The sequence below is a fragment of the Mobula birostris genome, chromosome 14, assembly GCF_030028105.1.
Source record: "Mobula birostris isolate sMobBir1 chromosome 14, sMobBir1.hap1, whole genome shotgun sequence".
NCBI lineage: Eukaryota > Metazoa > Chordata > Chondrichthyes > Myliobatiformes > Myliobatidae > Mobula > Mobula birostris.
The window spans coordinates 7331281-7352318 of NC_092383.1; the positions used below are offsets into that span (position 1 = coordinate 7331281).

General features: G+C 40.2%; 1 protein-coding gene across 6 annotated transcripts in view; it reads left to right on the forward strand.

The window, feature by feature from the left end:
* The window catches only part of map2k5 (mitogen-activated protein kinase kinase 5), a 324671-nt gene that overhangs the window by 89569 nt on the left and 214064 nt on the right, over positions 1–21038 (forward strand). For all 6 annotated transcript variants that reach the window (XM_072278042.1, XM_072278043.1, XM_072278044.1 and 3 more), the window contains one exon: positions 13916–13980. In XM_072278042.1, the coding sequence (XP_072134143.1) occupies positions 13916–13980 (65 nt within the window). The remainder of the gene's footprint in view (positions 1–13915; positions 13981–21038) is intronic.

A 21038-nucleotide genomic window follows, 5' to 3' on the forward strand; every position in this document is an offset into this window, starting at 1 on the left:
CTTTCTTGGTGATTTTCACTACATGGTGTAAAGAATAATGCAATGATTACAAAGTGGATTGAAGTAATATGCAGAAGTAATGTTGGTAGAATCTCAGGTGGTGATGAGAGGCCGTACAGGAGTGAGATATGCCAACTAGTGGAATGGTGTCACAGCAACAACCTGGCACTCAACGTCAGTAAGACGAAAGAGCTGATTGTGGACTTCAAGAAGGGTAAGACGAAGGAACATATACCAATCCTCATGGAGGGATCAGAAGTGGAGAGAGTGAGCAGCTTCAAGTGCCTGGGTGTCAAGATCTCTGAGGACCTAACCTGGTCCCAACATATTGATGTAGTCATAAAGAAGGCAAGACAGCGGCTATACTTTATCAGGGGCCTGAAGAGATTTGGAGAGCATTCTGACAGGCTGCATCACTGTCTGGTATGGAGGAGCTACTGCACAGGACCGAAAGAAGCTACAGAAGGTTGTAAATCTGGTCAGCTCCATCTTGGCACTAGCCTACAAAGTACCCAGGGACAGCTTTAGGGAGCGGTGTCTCAGAAAGGCAGCGTCCTTTATTAAGGACCTCCAGCACCCAGGGCATGCCCTTTTCTCACTCACCATCAGGTAGGAAGTACAGAAGCCTGAAGGTACGCACTCAGCGATTCAGGAACAGCTTCTTCCCCTCTGACATCCGATTCCTGAATGGACATTGAAGCTTTGGACACTACCTTGCTTTTTTTTTAATACACAGTATTTCTGTTTTTGCACATTTTAAAATTCTATTCAATATATGTAATTGATTTACTTGTTTGTTTATTATTGTTTTTTTATTATTATTATTATTTTCTCTCTCTGCTAGATTATGTATTGCATTGAACTGCTGCTGCTAAGTTAACAAATTTCATGTCACATGCCAGTGTTAATAAACCTGATTCTTGATTCTGATTCTGATTTGTTGTTTTACGGCAGCAGTACAGTACAATACATTAAAAAATATTATGTTACAATAGGAAATATATATAAAAAATAGTGCAGAAAGAGAGCAAAATAGTGTTCATGGACAGTTCAGAATTCTGATCGCAGAGGGGAAGAAGCTGTTCCTAAAATAGTGAGTGTGTCTTCAGGCTCCTGTACCTTCCCCATACTGGTAGTAATGAGAAGAGGGCATATCCTGGATGGTGAGGGTCTTTCATGATGTATACTGCCTTTTTGGGGCATCACCTTTTGAAGTTATACGCAATAGTGGGGAGAATTGTGCTCATGATTGAGTTGGCTGAGTCTACAACCCTTTGCAGCTTCTTGCTATCCTATGCATTGGAGCTTCCACACCAGGCAGTGAAGAAAACAGTCAGAATGTTCTCCACCACACATCTGTAGAAATCTGTAAGTGTCTTTAGTAACATATTGAATCTTTTTAAACTCCTAACAAAGTCAAGCCACTGGCATGCCTTTTTCATGAATGCATCAATGTTTTGGGACCAGGATAAATCCTCTGAGATGTTGCCACCCTGGAACTTGAAGCTCCTTATCCTTTCTACCACTGAACCTCAAAGAGGACTGGTGTGTGTTCTCCCAACCGGCTCTTCATGCAGCCACAATCAGTCAGTTCCTTGGTCTTGCCGACATTAAGTGTGAGTTGTTGCAACACCACTGATCCAGCCAATGCACCTTACTCCTGTATGCCTCCTTGTTGCTATCTAAGCTTCTGCCAACAATGGTCTCATTGGTGAATTTATAGTTGGCATTTGAGCGGTGCTTACTCATACAGCCATGAGTATAGAACAGCAGGCTAAGCAACATCCTAGACATATGCCTGTGTTGATTGTCATCTATAAATATAAAGGTCATTATTGTAAGGTAATAATTCACTTTCTCTATATGTGCTGGATGACATGCTGAATAATTCCGGCATTTGCCATTCTTCCCAACACCTACAATTGTTTTGTAGTTCAGATACTATGGAGTGTGGCGCGTGGCCAAGCGGTTAGGGCGTTGGGCTCACGATCTGAAGGTCGTGGGTTCGAGTCTCGGCCAAGGCAGCGTATTGTGTCTTTGAGCAAGGCACTTAACCACACACTGTTCCAGTCCACCCAACTGAGAATGGGTACCGGCAAATGCTGGGGGTTAACCTCGCGATAGACTGACGTCCTATCCGGGGGGGAGTCTTGTACTCTCAGTTGCTTCACGCCATAGAAACCGGCGTAAGCACTGGCCTGATGGGCCACAAAGGCTAGGGACAGACTTTAACTTTTTGAGTTACCATGGAACATTAAGATTTGATCTGGGTTATTATTATACATGGAAGTGGAGCGTGTAGTAGCTTGGTTGTGGCTGCAGCAGCCAGATCTCTGGCACTGAGTCGGGTTCTGCAGTGCAGAAAGGAGGGTGGAAAAAGAGGAGAGCGGTTGTGATAGGGGACTCGGTAGTTAGAGGTACAGATAGGAGGTTCTGTGGTCGTGACAGAGAATCCAGGATGGTTTGTTGTCTCCTGGGTGCCAGGGTCAAGGATATCTCTGATCGCTTGCATGAGATTCTCAAGTGGGAGGGTGATCAGCCAGATGTGCTGGCGCACATCGGTACCAATGACGTAGCAAGGAAGAGTGAGGAGGTCCTGGAGAGTGAGTTTAGAGAGCTTGATAGGAAGTTGAAAAGCAGGACCTCGAGGGTGGTAATCTCAGGATTGCTACCTGCGCTACGTGCCAGTGAGGGTAGGAATAGGATGCTCTGGAGGATGAACAAGTGGCTGAGGAACTGGTGTAGGGGGGCAGGGTTTCAGATTTCAGGATCATTGGGACCTCTTCTGGGGCAGGTGGGACCTGCACAAGAGAGACAGGTTATACTTGAACTACAAAGAGACCAATATCCATTCAGGGAGGTTTGTTAGTGCTATTGGGGAGGCTTTAAACTAGATTTGCAGGGGGATGGGAACCAGAGTGCCAGAGCTGACAGTGTGGCTGGGGTGAAAATAAATGATGTTAAGAGTTCAAGCAAAGCCGCAAACAGAAAGGTTGTAAGTGGTGGTAAAAATCTTCTGAGGTGTATATATTTAAATGCTAGGAGTATTGCGGGGGAGGCGGATGAGTTGAGGGCGTGGATTGACACGTGGAATTACGACGTTATAGCAATTAGTGAAACTTGGCTACAGGAGAGACAGGACTGGCAGCTTAATATTCCAGGGTTCCGATGTTTCAGATGTGATAGAGGCAGAGGAATGAAAGGTGGGGGGGTAGCATTGCTTGTCAGGGAAAATGTTATAGCAGTGCTCAGGCAGGACAGATTAGAGGGCTTGTGTACTGAGTCCTTATGGGTGGAGCTGAGAAACAGGAAAGATATGGCCACATTAGTGGGGTTGTATTATAGACCACCCAATAATCAGCGAGAATTGGAGGAGCAAATCTGCAGAGAGATAGCAGGCAACTGCAGGAAACATAAAGTTGTGGTGGTAGGGGATTTTAATTTTCCATATATTGATTGGGACTCCCATACAGTTAGGGGTCTAGATGGTTTAGAGTTTGTAAAATGTGTTCAGGAAAGTTTTCTAAATCAATATATAGAGGTACCAACTAGAAGGGATGCAATATTGGATCTCCTGTTAGGAAATGAGTTAGGACAAGTGACGGAAGTGTGTGTAGGGGAGCACTTTGGTTCCAGTGTTCATAACACCATTAGTTTCAACTTGATCATGGACAAGGATAGATCTGGTCCTAGGGTTGAAGTTCTGAACTGAAAGAAGGCCAAATTTGAAGAAATGAGAAAGGATGGAATTGGGACAGGTTGTTCTCTGGCAAGGACGTGATCGATAAGTGGGAAGCCTTCAAAGGAGAAATTTTGAGAGTGCAGAGCTTGTATTTTCCTGTCAGGATTAAAGGCAAAGTGAATAGGAATAATGAACCTTGGTTCTCAAGGGATATTGCAACTCTGATAAAGAAGAAGAGAGAGTTGTATGACATGTATAGGAAACAGGGAGTGAATAAGGTGCTTGAGTATAAAAAGTGCAAGAAAATACTTAAGAAAGAAATCAGGAGGGCTAAAAGAAGACATGAGGTTGCCTTGGCAGTCAAAGTGAAGGATAATCCAAAGAGCTTTTACAGGTATATTAAGAGTAAAAGGATTGTAAGGGATAAAATTGGTCCTTTTGAAGCTCAGAGTGGTCGGCTATGTGCGGAACCAAAAGAAATGGGGGAGATCTTAAATGGGTTTTTTGCGTCTGTATTTACTAAGGAAAGGGCATGAAGTCTATCGAATTAAGGGAAACAAGTAGTGAGATCATGGAAACTGTACAGATTGAAAAGGAGGAGGTGCTTGCTATCTTGAGGCAAATTAAAGTGGATAAATCCCCAGGACCTGACAGGGTATTCCTTCGGACCTTGAAGGAGACTAGTGTTGAAATTGCAGGGGCCCTGGCAGATGTATTTAAAATGTCGATGTCTACGGGTGAGGTGCCGGAGGATTGGAGAGTGGCTCATGTTGTTCCGTTGTTTAAAAAAGGATCGAAAAGTAATCCGGAAAATTATAGGCCGGTAAATTTGACGTCGGTAGTGGGTAAGTTATGGGAGGGAGTACTAAGAGACAGAATCTACAAGCATTTGGATAGACAGGGACTTATTAGGGAGAGTCAACATGGCTTTGTGCGTGGTAGGTCATGTTTGACCAATCTGTTGGAGTTTTTCGAGGAGGTTACCAGGAAAGTGGATGAAGGGAAGGCAGTGGATGTTGTCTTCATGGACTTCAGTAAGGCCTTTGACAATGTCCCACATGGGAGGTTAGTTAGGAAAATTCAGTCGCTAGGTATACATGGAGAGGTGGTAAATTGGATTAGGCAGTGGCTCAATGGAAGAAGCCAAAGAGTGGTAGTACAGAATTGCTTCTCAGAGTGGAGGCCTGTGACTAGTGGTGTGCCACAGGGATCAGTTACTTGTCATCTATATCAATGATCTGGATGATAATGTGGTAAATTGGATCAGCAAATTTGCTGATGATACAAAGATTGGAGGTGTAGTGGACAGTGAGGAAGGTTTTCAGAGCCTGCAGAGGGACTTGGACCAGCTGGAAAAATGGGCTGAAAAATGGCAGATGGAGTTTAATACAGACAAGTGTGAGGTATTGCACTTTGGAAGGACAAACCAAGGTAGAACATACAGGGTAAATGGTAAGGCACTGAGGAGTGCAGTAGAACAGAGGGATCTGGGAACACAGATACAAATTCCCTAAAAGTGGCGTCACAGGTAGATAGGGTCATAAAGAGAGCTTTTGGTACATTGGCCTTTATTAATCAAAGTATTGAGTATAAGAGCTGGAATGTTATGGTGAGGTTGTATAAGGCATTGGTGAGGCCAAATCTGGAGTATTGTGTTCAGTTTTGGTCACCAAATTACAGGAGGGCTATTAATAAGGTTGAAAGAGTGCAGAGAAGGTTTACAAGGATGTTGCCGGGACTTGAGAAACTCAGTTACAGAGAAAGGTTGAATAGGTTAGGAATTTATTCCCTGGAGCATAGAAGAATGAGGGGAGATTTGATAGAGGTATATAAAATTATGATGGGTATAGATAGAGTGAATGCAAGCAGGCTTTTTCCACTGAGGCAAGGGGAGAAAAAAACCAGAGGACATGGGTTAAGGGTGAGGGGGGAAAAGTTTAAAGGGAACATTAGAGGGGGCTTCTTCACACAGAGAGTGGTGGGAGTATGGAATGAGGTGCCAGACGAGGTGGTAAATGCGGGTTCTTTTTTAACATTTAAGAATAAATTGGACAGATACATAAATGGGAGGTAGTATGGAGGGATATTGTCCATGTGCAGGTCAGTGGGACAAGGCAGATAATAGTTCGGCAGAGCCAAGAAGGGCCAAAAGGCCTGTTTCTGTGCTGTAGTTTTCTATGGTTTCTATGGTTTCTAAAAGATTCTTATATAAGAAACAGCAGAAGAAAATTATGAAAAGGAAAATGATGTGATCATTGAGCAAATTGAATTGAGCTGTTAGATTTAAACACAAATCAAGAAATTTCATGACACTTGTCAGTGATAATAGAACTGATTCTGATTCCGATCATTAGATCCATCGATTAAGGAGACAAATCAAGTTAAGTTTATTGTCATATACGCAAGCACATGTATGCACAAATGCATTGAAAAACCTATTGCAACAGCATTACATGGCACAGGATTAGAGACACAACATTCAGAAAAGAAACAAATTATACATAAATGTCCACAATAATTGTACAAGAAAAAATATACAATTAGAACCACATAATAAAAGTTCATTGAAGTGCAAACTAGTCATAAAGTTGCTATACTGAGATTGTGATTTGGGTTGTGCAGGTTAGTTCAAGAACTGAATCAACCAAACTTGAACGTTTATATTGATTAGGATTCATAAGTTGTGGGCATGGAATCTTGGTGCTGGAAGTGTGATGACACTTGCTGACTGTCCCCAGCACATCCTTAGACTGCGTTGGTCATTCTGCAAATAGCACATTTTGCTGTATGTTTTGATGTCTTGATTGTACATGTTCCAAATAAATAAAGCTAAAGGTGATCTCTTCAAGTTACTTTCTTTATTACTCTTTTACGTTTAATCCAGTTGCAATTATAGTTTTGTAGTACTTTTATTTATGAAAAAGGTATGCAAATAGACTCTGTACAGACATATAACTATGCCTATTGTATCAGAGATTTATCTATTTATTTATTTATTGAGATACAGCATGGAAAAGGCCCTTCCAGATTTTGAATCACACTACCCAGCAACCCCTGATTTAACCCTAGCCTAATCTCGGGACAATTTACAATCACCAATTAACCTACCAATCATCTTTTGCACTGTGGGAGGAAATTGGAGCACCTGGAGGAAACCGACGCGGTCACGGGGGGAACATACAAACTCCTTACGGCAACAGGAATTGAACGCATGTTGCTGTACTGTAAGTTATTGTGCTTACCACTACGCTACCATGCCGTGCGATGCTGAGTCTACTGAAGGCCGTAAACAGGTTAGGTTCAGCATCAAAGGAACTGGGAAATCTTAGAATTCCTTTTTTGAAGGAATATTTCTACAAGAGTTTTGGCTGATTTACTACCTTTGAAGTCCTTTTGCTGCATGAAAAAGTTTGTTAGGGAATTATTTAATGAGCTACCAGACTTGGGATACCTTTGTTTGCAGAATTTCGCTGGAGCCATGTCTTCTACGTGATATATGGATTAGCTCATTTACTTTCCGATAGAATAGGTTTAAAGTAAATTTACCATAGTGAGATAGAGACTGATGCTGTAATTAGTTATTATACAGCTGACACTTCAAATGTGCCACCTTAATGCACCCAGTACCCTTGGACTTTGACCTACCTAGTTTACAGTATGTAGATTCCATAGCCTAGAAATACCAGGCACAGGTCAATGATCATCTGCTTCATTAGCTTCATGTATATGCTGTTACTTCAAAGCCATATTTTTAACTTGATTAAGCTGGCACTGATTTGTAAGGATGGAAATTCAGCAATATTAAATTCATATTTAAAGCTAAGCCATGTGGTTAGGTGTAAAATATTGGCAATACTTTATTTAATGAAATTGCCAATGTAAGACTTTTTTTTGCCTTTAATGGTGTTAATCCCATGTTGCTTATAGTACAAAATGCCACAAATAGTCATGGCTCAGTTAATTCTTTTCCAGACTATTTTGATAATTGCATTTGTCTAAGGTCTGGGCAAATCAGGGCTTTTGTACATACATGAAATCAAGTGTCAGCTCTGCATAATCTATCTCTATATCTATATCTATCAATCTCTCTCTCTCTCTCTCTCTCTCACACACACACATCTCATTGTTACTTTGTACACTCACTTGAATGTACTTATTGATATGAGACATGTTGATCTATTCAACTTGAATTTACTAATATGATTGATCCACATTGATTACATATGAGGCCTGTACCATACAAAGGAGGGTTCTGTGTTTTTTACAGCAATATTGCATGATTAGCTCCCATTGATCTAAAAAAGTTTTAAAGAAGAAATTAAGAACAAGATAGCAAATAATGTAAAACAACAAATAGTAGGAGCTTTTATACCCAAATGAAAATTACAGCAGCTAGAGAAATTTGAGAAATTCTAAATAATTATTTTGTATTAGACTTCCTTGCAAAGACGCAATAAAAATATTCCAATAATTTTAGATAAAGGGTTTTTGGGAAGGGAGGAAGTGAAGCCAGTTTCTTTCACTGAGGAAAAAAAAAGGTTTGTCAGCAAAAACGTGGGTTATTCTTCAATCAGCTTTTTCTTCCTTTAGGTTTTGTGTTGAACATGAATGCACATATAAACGCAGAGATATGTGCACACCACACCTGTAAGAGGCATTTTCCATTGCCTAGTCAATTAACAGTGACCTCGAGTTCTGAGTTCTAAAAGTATTTACAGTTAACATTTGATGTTCGTGATTTATTTATGTACTAGTTTAGGCCAGTGGAGAAATCCCATCAGTCTCATTCCTTCTGTCCTTCTTTCCCTATAGCCCTGCAACTTATTCACTCACACATATACCCTTTATTCTTATGCCACCTACCAGGACTAGGGGGTAGTTGATTAACCTGCCAGCTTTGGGTTGGTGGGAGGAACCACTCTGCAGAAGCCCACATGATCACATGGTTAATGTCACACTCTACACAGACAAAGACCCAAGGTCAGGATTGAACCCAGACTTCTGAAGCTGTGAGGCAGCAGCCACCATATACTGTATATTATACCATGCTTATTTTGCTGGTTAAATAATTAAGCTCTGTTTGTAAAAATGGAACAAATTTCAGAAGATTTTTAGTTTATTTCCAAGACCTGGTATATTGTAACACTATTACAACTCCAGCAACTTGGTTTCAATTCTACCACCTTCTGTAAGAAAGTTTGTATGTAATCCCTGTCACTTTGTAGGTTTCCTTCAGGTGCTCCAGTTTCCTCCCACATTCCCAAGACATAAGTTAATTAGTCACATGGGTGTAATTAGGTGGTCTGGGCTCATTGGGCTGGTAGGGCCTGCTATTGAAATAAAACAAAATAAACAAATTGACTTTGTCTTTATTCTATCAACTAGCCATTTACTCCAGTGAGTAGGTCAAGTTAAATTAAATATTTTGGGGAACTATGGGTAGGGTATTGTAAGTGAAATATATTGCCAAGTGAAGCCTGTTGCTCCAGTTGCTCCCAGTATTCAAAGTACTCTGTATAGTTCATTTTGGTTCAGATATTTCTGATGATCAGATCATTTACCTTCATGTGAAATAGATGTAGATCAAATTAATTTAATTTTTTTAATATTGTAGGTACAGTGAAAAACACAGCTTTATGGGGCACCGGTGTGACAGAGATGTTGTCGCTTGTCCTTACTGATTGTGGTCTCAGTGTTGAATCCCACATTTGGAGATGAGTTTTCTTGAAATTATAATTGCAGACCAAACGGCCAGTTGTACATTGTAAAAGTGGGAGTTTTTAAAATATAGCAAACCAGAAACTTAGTTTGACTTTGTATTGAATACATTACTATTTGCTGAGTGTATAGCCAGAATGTCCAAGACAAATGGTGGCTACCATAAGTGGTCAGTTCCAGCACTGCATTCCTGAACTAATGGACCATTCAATTGTTTTAAAGTATTTTAACAGGTGCTTTGGAAAAGTCTGTTATGTTTTTAATAATTGTTTACATGTAACTTACTGTTGACTTGTGCATTTAAATTGGTCACAGTAAATAGATTCTAATGGTCCTTTTAAGGTAGTGTGCAAAGATGAAGCATTTTAAGAGACCTTTGAGGAAGGAGGGCATCCGTCCATTGTGATCACGCTTGCTTATTAAGTTGTATTGACTGAGACATCTGTGTCACTGCAAATGAAAGATGCTTATTGATTTCCTAACTGCTGTTCACATTCCCCTCGCACTTTTTAGGATAAAAAGTTAATCATCTTGGATGCGTATTCATTCTCTGTGAAGGGAATGGGCTAAGCCTTTCTGGCATTTCATGAATCAAGTTGTTCAAGTTGAATGTGTCAAGCAGACAATTACCAGCTTGCTCTTTACGCCTGTCCCTTGATATCACCTGTAACAGAGTAGCCTAATGGAGGGATGTCCCCTTGACATTTGATAGTAGTGGCAGTGCTCCAATCTTGTTTGTTTGCCACAGAATCAATTCAGTACAATTCAGGACATAATATAACCAAGCATTAAAAATGTGCTATCTGGTAGTTTAACAAAATTACCAGTGACAGTTCAATATTGACTTCATATTAGATGTTAAAAAAAGTTAAAATTATGATTCTCTTGCTTGTCATTGGGAAAATCAGCTATTGACAGGTTGAAAATAGCTTTTTGCCGTGTTTCATTGACACAGGTTATGTGATATAAATATTTATTTCATATCTGTCACTCACTGGTAATGCCAACCATTGATTCCAGTATTGATAAAGTGTCAGTAGTTCATAAGAAGCATTTGCCCATATGTTTTTGAATTACTTGATGCAGTACAAAATATTATTTGTTGGACTTCCTCCACTGCCCACAATATTCTTGAAATTGTTACTATAATGATGAAAAAAACTGCGGGGATTGTTTTAACAAGTTTTCTTTAAATTTAAAAAATAAGCATATTGATATTAAATACAAAAGAATTTTACATACATTAAGTGTTAATAAATTTCATAATATTAAATAGTTGTTTAGTAAATCAATTGTGGTAAATACATTTTGATATTATATAGGGCTTTAAAATCTTGTTATAATTTGGCAATCTTACAATATTAGGCATTTTGCCCCCCCCCCCCACTATAAGATGTAATTTACTTCACCCCTTGTTGGTTTAGGTCAAAAGAGAAAGCCAATAGTAGGGTAGGTAATTGCTAGGTGGCATATAATGCTTTGAAAATGAGACTCTGGAGCTTGAGCAATTTGCTAGGATTGCCTTGAGATTCACTTATAGTTAAAAAGTTTTGTGATAAATACATGGTATAATTTCTTCAGGTTTCATACAATATATTTAATTACTGTAAGTAGAAACTTATTTTTATTTCGGCTCAGCCACATTGTGTTTTGGTAACTGGAGATTTTTTTGTGGTTAATTAGTACGATTTTTATTGAGTGAGTGGCCACTATATTTACTCAATGAATTGCTCCCAGTTTGTGGGAAAAATCACATTTAACCCAAGGTGGGATTTTTTTTGTCCCAAAATGCTTTTTGTACGATTATTAAATTAAATGCCTCAAATTGCTGCCATCATTGTTGAAATGCAAGAAGCTCAGAACTCTTCCGTCCTATAGTTAAAACAGTATACAAAGTCCAGGTCTGTAGGAAGATACATTCTGCTGTTGCAGAGCTGGCACATTTTACTTTTGAAATTAATACTGTACGAAAAATTAAGTATTTTTACTAAACTCTTAGAGTGTACAATATTTTACACCTGTCTGAGATACTGGGTTACCATTGGGAAAAAAAAATGGAATGCTACATTGTGGGCTGAATGGCCTGTTCCTATGCTGCAATTTTCCATGTTCTATGTTCTGTGTACGATAGCCTGGCAGTTAGCGTAATGCTATTACAGTGCCAATGACTCAAGTTTAACTCTGCTGCTGTCTGTTAGGAGTTCTACGTTCTCTCCATGATTATGTGGTTTGTTTTGGTGCTCCTGTTTCTTCCCACATTCTACAGACAATTGGGTTAGGGTTAGTAAGTTGTGGGCATGCTATGTTGGCACCGGAAGCATGGCAACACTTGAAGGCTCTCCCTAGCATATTCTCGGATTGTGTTGGTGATTGATGCAAACGACTCATTTCACTGTATATTTGACAAGTGAGGCTAATAAAGCTAGATGGTGAGTGTGAGTTGAGTAGATCTGATGAATTGCCATCAATTACGTCACATCATCAGAAACATTGACAAATTAAGGAACACTCACAGATAATACCAAAAACATGGTAGGAATTTGAAATAAAAACAACAACAAGGTAGCAGTTTCTAATATTCAAAGCCTCTGATAAAGGAAGAAAAGTTCCAATGCATTTTGGATGCCCAAGTAGCGAATGAAGGTAGATGAGTCTGGGAATATGTGAGTGGATGCTTAGTTCCAGAGGTAGGCTTTAAGTACTGTCCTCAAACATGAAAGGGGAAAAAGGAAAAAGTGGCAAGGTGGCAGGAGTCGGGGCAATGAGATTAATGAATTTAGAGAAGAATTTCCAGCACAAATCATGGCCAATGATTGGGCTTGTAGAAGTGTAGGAAATGGGTAGCAGAGAATTGGATGAATTTGAATGCATTGATGTTTATATTTAGAAAGCCATATAAAGAAGAAAAAAGTATATCATTCTTTTGTGGAATATTAATCTCAAATATCTAGAGGTTTGCCATTCAAGTAACTATGAGCAGTGATCAACTTTTCAATCTGAATTGCAAATGTTAGGCCAGAACTATCAGTCAGTAGCAAGTGGTCTGCACTCACTGCGAACACAAGAGAAGAAGTGTGAACCTGCATCTTCTGGATCCCTCAATGTCATATTAATGTCCAGTGCTAAATGCCAAGGTGTTGAACAGGGGCAGAGCTGAGTGCAACTAATGGCATCGTATGAGTGGACCAGAGACAGCTTTCCCCAAGAAATGGATGAAAAGAAACCTGACAGACAATCTTAACATTACCCCAAGGTCTGTCTATAATATCTGTCAAATGCTTCCAAATGACCCTGACATTTTGAAAGATTTAAATATTAATAATCAACTAACGGACTATAAATGTAAAATATAATTAATACTTTAAAGTGAAAAAACACACATAAAAGTAATTAAAGCAATTAACTAAACATTTTATTTAAAAATGAACTAACTGTTATATATCTTTCTCCTTGAGAAATATCTCTTCTCCATTGAACTGAATAAACTTGCTGTTTCTACAATAGATCTGCAGTATCCATTCTCCAGTGTAACTTACTGGCTATTTGCAGCAAGCTTCCAAGTCAGAGCGTAGTTGGGAAAACACTGTCTAGAGAGACCAGTAAGCTTGAGACTTTAGCATTTACAGTGGTATCTCCACTGACAGGGATGAATGCCAGAACATTGACATAGAATTGCTGGCTTTCCTAGGATTTTGTGGAAGTTATCTATTTAGGTGATTAGTTAAAATGCTTAAAGTGAGACAGAAGCTGGTTTTGCTGCTGCTTTACTAGAAATCCTTCATGTGATAGTACGAAGAGGAGCGAAGGTGTGGGAATAAAACAGAAAGGGGAAAACTAAACTTTATTTCTGTATGCTTTTTTTAAACTATATGAAAAAATGCCATAGAAGTTATTTCTTAACTCTCTTACCAAGTTGACAATTGAAGTCTTTGACATTAACACTTCAGCAGCACCTGTCTCTAGTTTCTATGTGACTGGCATTGAATGCTACAGACTTTGACAGCACTGACATACACTTTGAAGGATGGCTGCATTCCTACTTGTTTGTAATGAAGACCAAAGCCACTCTCAGCTAAATTAAATTGTTTCAGTTTTGAGGCAGAATGGCATGATTTTATACCGAATTCTCATTTTTTGCCTTTGTACTGCCCTCAGGGTTTAAGTGGTGCCAGTCAGCTTTCTTCCTCTTCTCCCCCAACCCCCGGCCCAACTATTTAGGTTCCTCACACTGACCCACCTCAGCCATGTTATATCATTCAGTTTTGACATCTTTTATCAAACATTAATGAAATGACCCAGGCAAACAAATTGTCATTAAACTTTCCATCACTTTGTCCCTTGGTATTGTCTTTTATAAATTGAACAGCAAATGTTGTATTGATCTTTCCCCACTTGCTGTTGAACTTGAAATGACCTGGATGCATGTTGTTTATGGCCTTGAGTTACTTTTCCTTGACATTTCTATACGCTTGCCTGACATTACTAGTTTTTTTTTTCCACCTTTCCTTCCTTTAGATGAATGAACAGGACATTCAGTATCGAGATATCCTCGGTCATGGCAATGGAGGGACAGTGTACAAGTGAGTATCTGCCTCTACCTATTACCACAGAATGCATTGAGAAATGTTGGTAAAGGGTTTTTTAATGTCCTCCCAGCATCCATCATATGGTTTTGGCTGAAGGCATGCATATCATATTGATTTGATGTTGAAGAATGAAAGCGATTCTGTGGGTGCCTTTCTGTGTACACTTTACACTTAGTCATTTCCATTACAGCTATGATGTATTATCAGTGTTCAGCAAACATGACAAGGTGACACAGGTCGATGAACAGAAATTTCAACTCCTGTTTCCACCTGAATCAACTATTATTGAAATAGTTTATTGAGATTGAGGTATTGATCACTGTTTGCACTAACCTTGGCTTAAAGGGAGACTGTCTACTCTGGTTTGCACTTGTATATAAAAAAAACAACCCATTTATTTTTACAACCACTTAAATTTTATTGCACTGGTTTGAATTACTTTGTTGTTTCTCTTTAATTTCAAACCGATCACACTCCTCAAGTACCCGGATATCAGTCTACAAGCTCCAAACATTAATTGACAAAGGATTTTAAAATAAATGTTGGGGTTGTGTATGGTAAGAGTGAGTTAGGGCTTACCAAGCAGGCAAGGCTTGCATACTGTTAGTGAGTACGGCTTCCAGACTAACCGAAAACTGAGGTTCTTGTCTCAACACTTCTATGTAATCGCCCTCCCAGATGCCCATTATGCTGCGCAAATAGCTTTTCACTCAATTGAGTACAGTTACAATCAGTCCACACAGCAATCTATCTTGTATATGGTAGTGAGTAAAATTTCATTGCATCAACCATGCTCCTTTTGTTTTGTGTAGGTAATAGGTTAGGTGTGTAATATTTTCAGTTTCTCTGACTCGTTTTAGCTTATTAGAGCAAATAACAAAGGATGTGATGAGGAGTAAAGAACAAACACTTGAATTTTCTACTTGCTATCTTCTTTATCAAATACTTTCTGCAATTGAGTATCACCAGTACGTGGGCAGTTTTAATCACTTTCTTGCTTTGAATGTAAATGACACACTTGACTATATGTTCATGCCAGACACTAGTAGTAGTTGTGCAAATGTATTCATGTTGCAGTTGAAAGGCTTTTATATGTAAATGGCTGCATAATACAGTCAGGTTTTTTAATGACTATATTTTCTCTAATATCCACCAATATCTTTCCTTGTGAAAATAAACAAGGGAAGCGAATGACGCACAATGAGCTGGCGCAGTAATGGTCTTAAAACACAGCAGGCTTGCTGTTTATGCCCTTTATCATAGCACTTCGCAGTGGAGCAGCAGTATTGAGCAAAAACAAGGCAGTTTCATATTGAAAGGAGCAACAAATCGTTTGTGTCCTTCCTGGTGGTTAAGTAGAGAGACACTGCCAAAGTCCTCAAAGTGTAAGCCCAGTGAAAATGAAGGATTTTCAAAATATAATCCAGAAAACATTTAAATATGCATTGCTTAATTTTTATTGATATTGGATTTATTTTTATGAGATATAAACAAGAAATGATTTGAAATTAATCTGGCAGTAATAGTCATAGCTTATTGTATGTCCGGGAATTTCACTACACTTAAAAGAACAAGAGACATGAAATCAGCAGCTTTGGTGCAGTAATGAGTAACAGTTCCAAATGCTTATCTTCTGTTCATCCATATCACTCCCAGGTTTTTTCCCCTCCTTTCTCAGTGTGCCAACACTCTATTTGTAAATGTGTTTTCTTGTAAGGTTTTGGCTGTCTCTCTCCATTAAATGAGCAATGGATATAAAGCATATATAATGTACATACTATATATGATATGAACAGAGTCGTGTAGAGAGTGATCCCTGCTGAAAATGCTGAGGCATGTGCCTGGTGCGATCCCATTGGAGATGGCAGAAGCTGTAATCGCCAACAGCACATCATACTCTGCAACTCCTGCCATCTCAATGGGATTCCACCACCCAGCCTATCTTTTTCTCACACCCTCTCTCCACTTTCCACAGGAATCACTCTTTCTGTGACTTGCTTGTCTGCTTGTTCTTCCCAACCAATCTCCCTGTAACTGTGCTAAATGCTACATCTACCCCCCCACCACCATAAATTAAACTTAAATTATATATATTTAGAACAAAAAGAACACAATGTCCATGTTAGTGTGAAGTGTTGCTAAGCTGTAGTGATTAGGCGTTTCCAATCACAAACGAGAAAATCTGCAGATACAGGAAATACAAGCAACACACACAAAATGCTGGAGGAACTCAGCAGGCCAGGGAGCATCAATGGAAAAGAGTATTGTTGATGTTTCAGGCTGAGACCCTTAATCAGGACCGGAGAAAAAAAGATAAGGAGTCAGAGTAAGGGGGCGGGGGATGGGGGGAAGGAGAGGAAGAAACACAAGGTGATAGGTGAAACTAAGAATGGGTGGTGAGACCTGACGTAGACTGGGAGACCGCTTCGCTGAGCACCTATGCTCCATCCGGCAGAAAAAGCAGGATCTCCCAGTGGCTACCCATTTTAATTCCACTTCCCATTCCCATTCCAACATATCAGCCCATGGTCTCCTCTAATGTCACAATGAAGCCACACTCAAGTTGGAGGAGCAACATCTTATATTCCGTATGGCAGCCTCCAACCTGATGGCATGAAAATCAATTTCTCGAAATTCTAATAATAACCCCCCCACTCCTTCACCATTCCTCCATTCCTTTTTTCCTCTCTCACCTTATCTCCTTACCTGCCCATCAGCTCCCTCTGGTGTTCCTCCCCCTTTTCTTTCTTCCATGGCCTTCTCTCCTGTCCTATCAGATTCCCCTTTCTCCAGCCCTGTAAATCTTTCACCAGTCAACTTTCCAGCTCTTTACTTCACCCCATCCCCCCTCCCAGTTTCACCTATCGCCTTCTGTTTCTTTCGCCCCTCCCCCCATCTTCTTACTCTGACTCATCTTTTTTTCTCCAGTCCTGATGAAGGGTCTTGGACTGAAACGTCGACTTACTCTTTTCCATAGATGCTGCCTGGCCTGCTGAGTTCCTGTAGCATTTTGTGTATGGTGATGATGGTTTTACTGGTTCGTTCAAGAACTAAATGGTTGAAGAGAAGTATCTGTCCTTGAACCAGGCATTGTAGAACTAAAGGCTTCTATACCTCCTTCCCAGTGGTAGCTGTGAGAAGATGGCATGGTCTGGATACTGGGATTTTTGATGATAGACATTGCCTTCTTGAGGCAGTGCCTCCTGTTGGTATTACTGATGGGGGTAAGTTTGTGACAATGATATATTGGACAGAGTCCCCTACTCTCTGCAGCTTCTTACATTCCTGTGATTTGAATTGCTGTACCAGACTATGATGCATCCAGTCAGGATACTTTGAACAGTAGATCTGTATAAGTTCTGGAGAATTTGTACCATCATTCAATAACAAATTCTATTTTACAGCTGCAGTGTTTAAAAACTGGACAAATCACAATTCATAAAGTTTTGATTTCTTCTTCTTTTGCCCATTATATCACTGGCATTTAGGACTGCAATGAGATCCTCCATCTTTGGCAGCACTTACGGCTTCTTTCATAGTGTCAGTAGCTTCCACTTGGCTTACTGTCAGTCTTGCAAGACCCAGGCAGAGACTCAGGGATACCATCCCACACAAATGTTCAATAGTTTAATAGTTCCATTTAGTATCAGAGAAGATATACAATATAGAACCTGAAATTATTCTTCTTCGCAGACATCTACAAAAACGGAAGAGTGGTCCAAAGAATGAGTGACAGTAAAAACGTTAGAACCTCAAATCGCCCCCTACGCCTCCCTTCCATGAACAAGCAGCAGCGAAGCAGTGACCCTCCCCCTCCCAACTTACTTTAGCAAAAAAAAGCATCAGCACCCTCAACCCACCAAGCAAGCAATAGCAAAGCCCCCAAGAAGAACCATGATCTGCAGTACAATAAAAACGAATTGTTCACCTGACAATTTGACATACTATGAGCTCTCTCTCTCCCCAATAAAGTGACTAACAAAGACAAACAGCTTGTTGATTTGATGTGTTAAAGTCTACCACGTCGCTTTTTTTGCCCTGAGTTCCCAACTCGAGAATCGGCAGCAAGTTCTCTCCCACCAATACTAAAAAGAGAGCGCATGATTCACCGAGTACACAGCCAACGATAGCTGATTCACTGTTTCTCCCATGATGCTTCATTCAGCGGCACCGGCATAGAATTGTTTTGTCCTCAAGGCCACAAAGCCTGGGAAACCCGAAGGCACGCTTGTATCCCTGTCCATGTATTTGGGATATCCAAAAATGGCCAGTTGATGATCCCTGAGAGCAGGTCCCACTACTGCAAAGAACTGAAGCTCTACGTCCAAGTCATCGATAGAACTCCATCCTCCTTGGCAATGAAAAACAGAGACATTAAAGGTTGAAATTTAGTTGTTTTTACAGACGAGCTGGAAGGAGTTGCTGTCGAGCACCATCAATGTAGAAGGATTTTTCAGTGCTGTTTCCATGCAGTTTTGTTTGACCAGTCAAGTTTGTTATTCCTGAGCTGAAGCGCCATACCTGGAAGATTGGTGGACCACTCTTAGTCTAGCCTCCACCCTTTGACCTATTTAGCATGGGTGACCCTACCTAGAGCCAAAGCATAGGTAAGGTCTCCAGCCTGCAGAGCTCTCTGGGTCATGAGACATACAGGCCTCCAAACCATGACAAGGTCGTGGTCCTCTTGGAGGAGTTTTGGGTTATTAACTTGCAAATATTATATATAATTTTCCATATGCTAAGGAGGTATCCTTTTCCAAACCAATTGCCTCATTGTTCTAACCTGAGCACAAAGTAAACACGTTTATTTTCCCATGTTTTAGTTCATTTCAAATTGAAGTGAAGTGAGCTTTAAATAGCTTGATCTATGACAATAATTGCATGTATACTTTTTTTGCTGATGACAGTTAGAAACTTTGTTCTGCGTGTACCATAATGGAGAACCTGCTCACTGAGAAATGTCTGGTGACGATTTCTGCCTCTGTGAGATTAAAATAATATTTCAAAATGAATTAACTGATTTTTTTTGTAGTAAAATAATTGTTAAAGCTTTGGCTTGGAAATTGAGAAGCTTTTGGTTTTCTCCCCTACACTGAAACACAAGTGCAATATAAAAGCAAGGACTGAGGCTTTATAGACACTGGTAAGACCACATTTGGAGTATTGTGAGCAGCTTTGGGCCCCTTGTCTAAGAAGGTGTGTGTTGGCATTGGAGATGGCGTAGAGGAATTTCACAAGAGTGATCCTGGGAATGAAATGGTTGATATGAGGAGGTTTGGATGGCTCTAGGACAGTAATTGTGAGAGTTTTAGAAGAATGAGGGGGATCTCATTGAAAGCTACTGACTGTTGAAAGGCCTAGAGAGAGTGGATGTGGAGAGGATGTTTCTAATAGTGGGGGAGTCAAATGACAGAGGGCACAGCCTCAGAGTAGAAGGATGTCCTTTTAGAACAGAGATAAGGAGGAATTTCTTTAGCCAGAGGGTGGTGAATGTGTGGAATTCATTGCCACAGATGGCTGTGGAGGCCAAGTTTTTGTGTATAGAGGTTGATAGGTTCTTGATTAGTCAGGGTGTCAAAAGCTATGGGCTTTATTTTGCTCCTATGTCTTACAGTTTTACTACCAGATAAAACCTTAAGGCTGATGGAAATTTGACTGGGTACCTGAGGTCACAAAACACTTTTCGTATCTGACATGATTTCCACATCAGACATGCACTAAATATCATTGTTAGTAACAAAATAATTGGCCTTGTTCAGAGTTGCATCTGTTGATAGACTCTGCCAGAACAACAAGGTTTTAATAACACCAGTCTGGGCTGGGATTGCATTCGGGTGAATCCCATTATTGAGTTTCTCTCCATTGGGCTTCCCATCCACCTTTAATGCAAATACCATCAGACCGTAAGATAACAGAGCAGAACTAGGCTATTTGGCCCATTGAGTCTGCTCTGCTATTTCATCATGACTGATCCAATTTTCCTCTCAGTCTCAGTCTCCTGCCTCTTCCTGTATCCCTTCATACCCTGACCAGTGAAGAATCTGTCAACCTCCGCCTTAAATATACATAAAGACATGACCTCCATTGCTGCCTATGGCAATGAATTTCACAGATTCACCACACTCTGGCTAAAGAAATTTCTTTTCATCTCCATTCTAAAAGGACACCCCTCTATTCTGAAGCTGTGTTCTCTGGTCTTAGACTCTTCCCCCCCACCCCCATAGGAAACATTCTGTCCACATCCACACTATCAAGGCCTTTCACCATTCGATAGGTTTCAATGAGGCACCCCTCATTCTTCTGAATTCTAATGAATACAGGCCTAGAGCTATCAAATGCTTTTCATATATCAAGCCATCAACCCTGGAATCATTTTTGTGGACCTCCTTTGAACCCTCTGCAGGTTCAGCACATCCTTTCTAAGATAAGGGGCCCAAAACTGCTCACAATACTCCCAAGTGAGGCCTCACATTGCTTTGTAAAGTTTCAACATTACATCCTTGCTTTTATATTCTAGTCCTCTTGAAATGAATGCTAACATTGCATTTGCCTTCTGCAGCACAGACTCAACCTGCAAATTAACCTTCGGGGAATCCTGCACAAGGACTCAAGTCCTTTGACGCCTCAGTTTCTTGTATTTTCTGTCCATTTAGAAAATTGTGAACCCTGTCATTTCTTCTACCAAAGTGCATGACCATACACTTCCCAACACTGTATTCCATCTGCCATTTCTTTGCCCATTCTCCAAATCTGTCTAAGTCTTTATGTACCCTCTCTACTTCCTCAAAACTACCTGCCCCTCCACCTATCTTCATATTGTCTGCAAACTTTGCAAGAAAGCCATCAATTCAATCATCCAAATCATTGATATATAACTTAGAAAGAATCGGTCCCAACACAGATCCCAGTGAAACACTACTAGTCACCGGCAGCCAACCAGAAAAGGCTCCCTTTATTCCCACTCTTTGCCTTCTGCTGATCAGCCACTGCTTTATCGCATGCAAGATTCTTTCTTGTAATACCATGGGCTCGTAGCTAATTAAGCAGCCTCA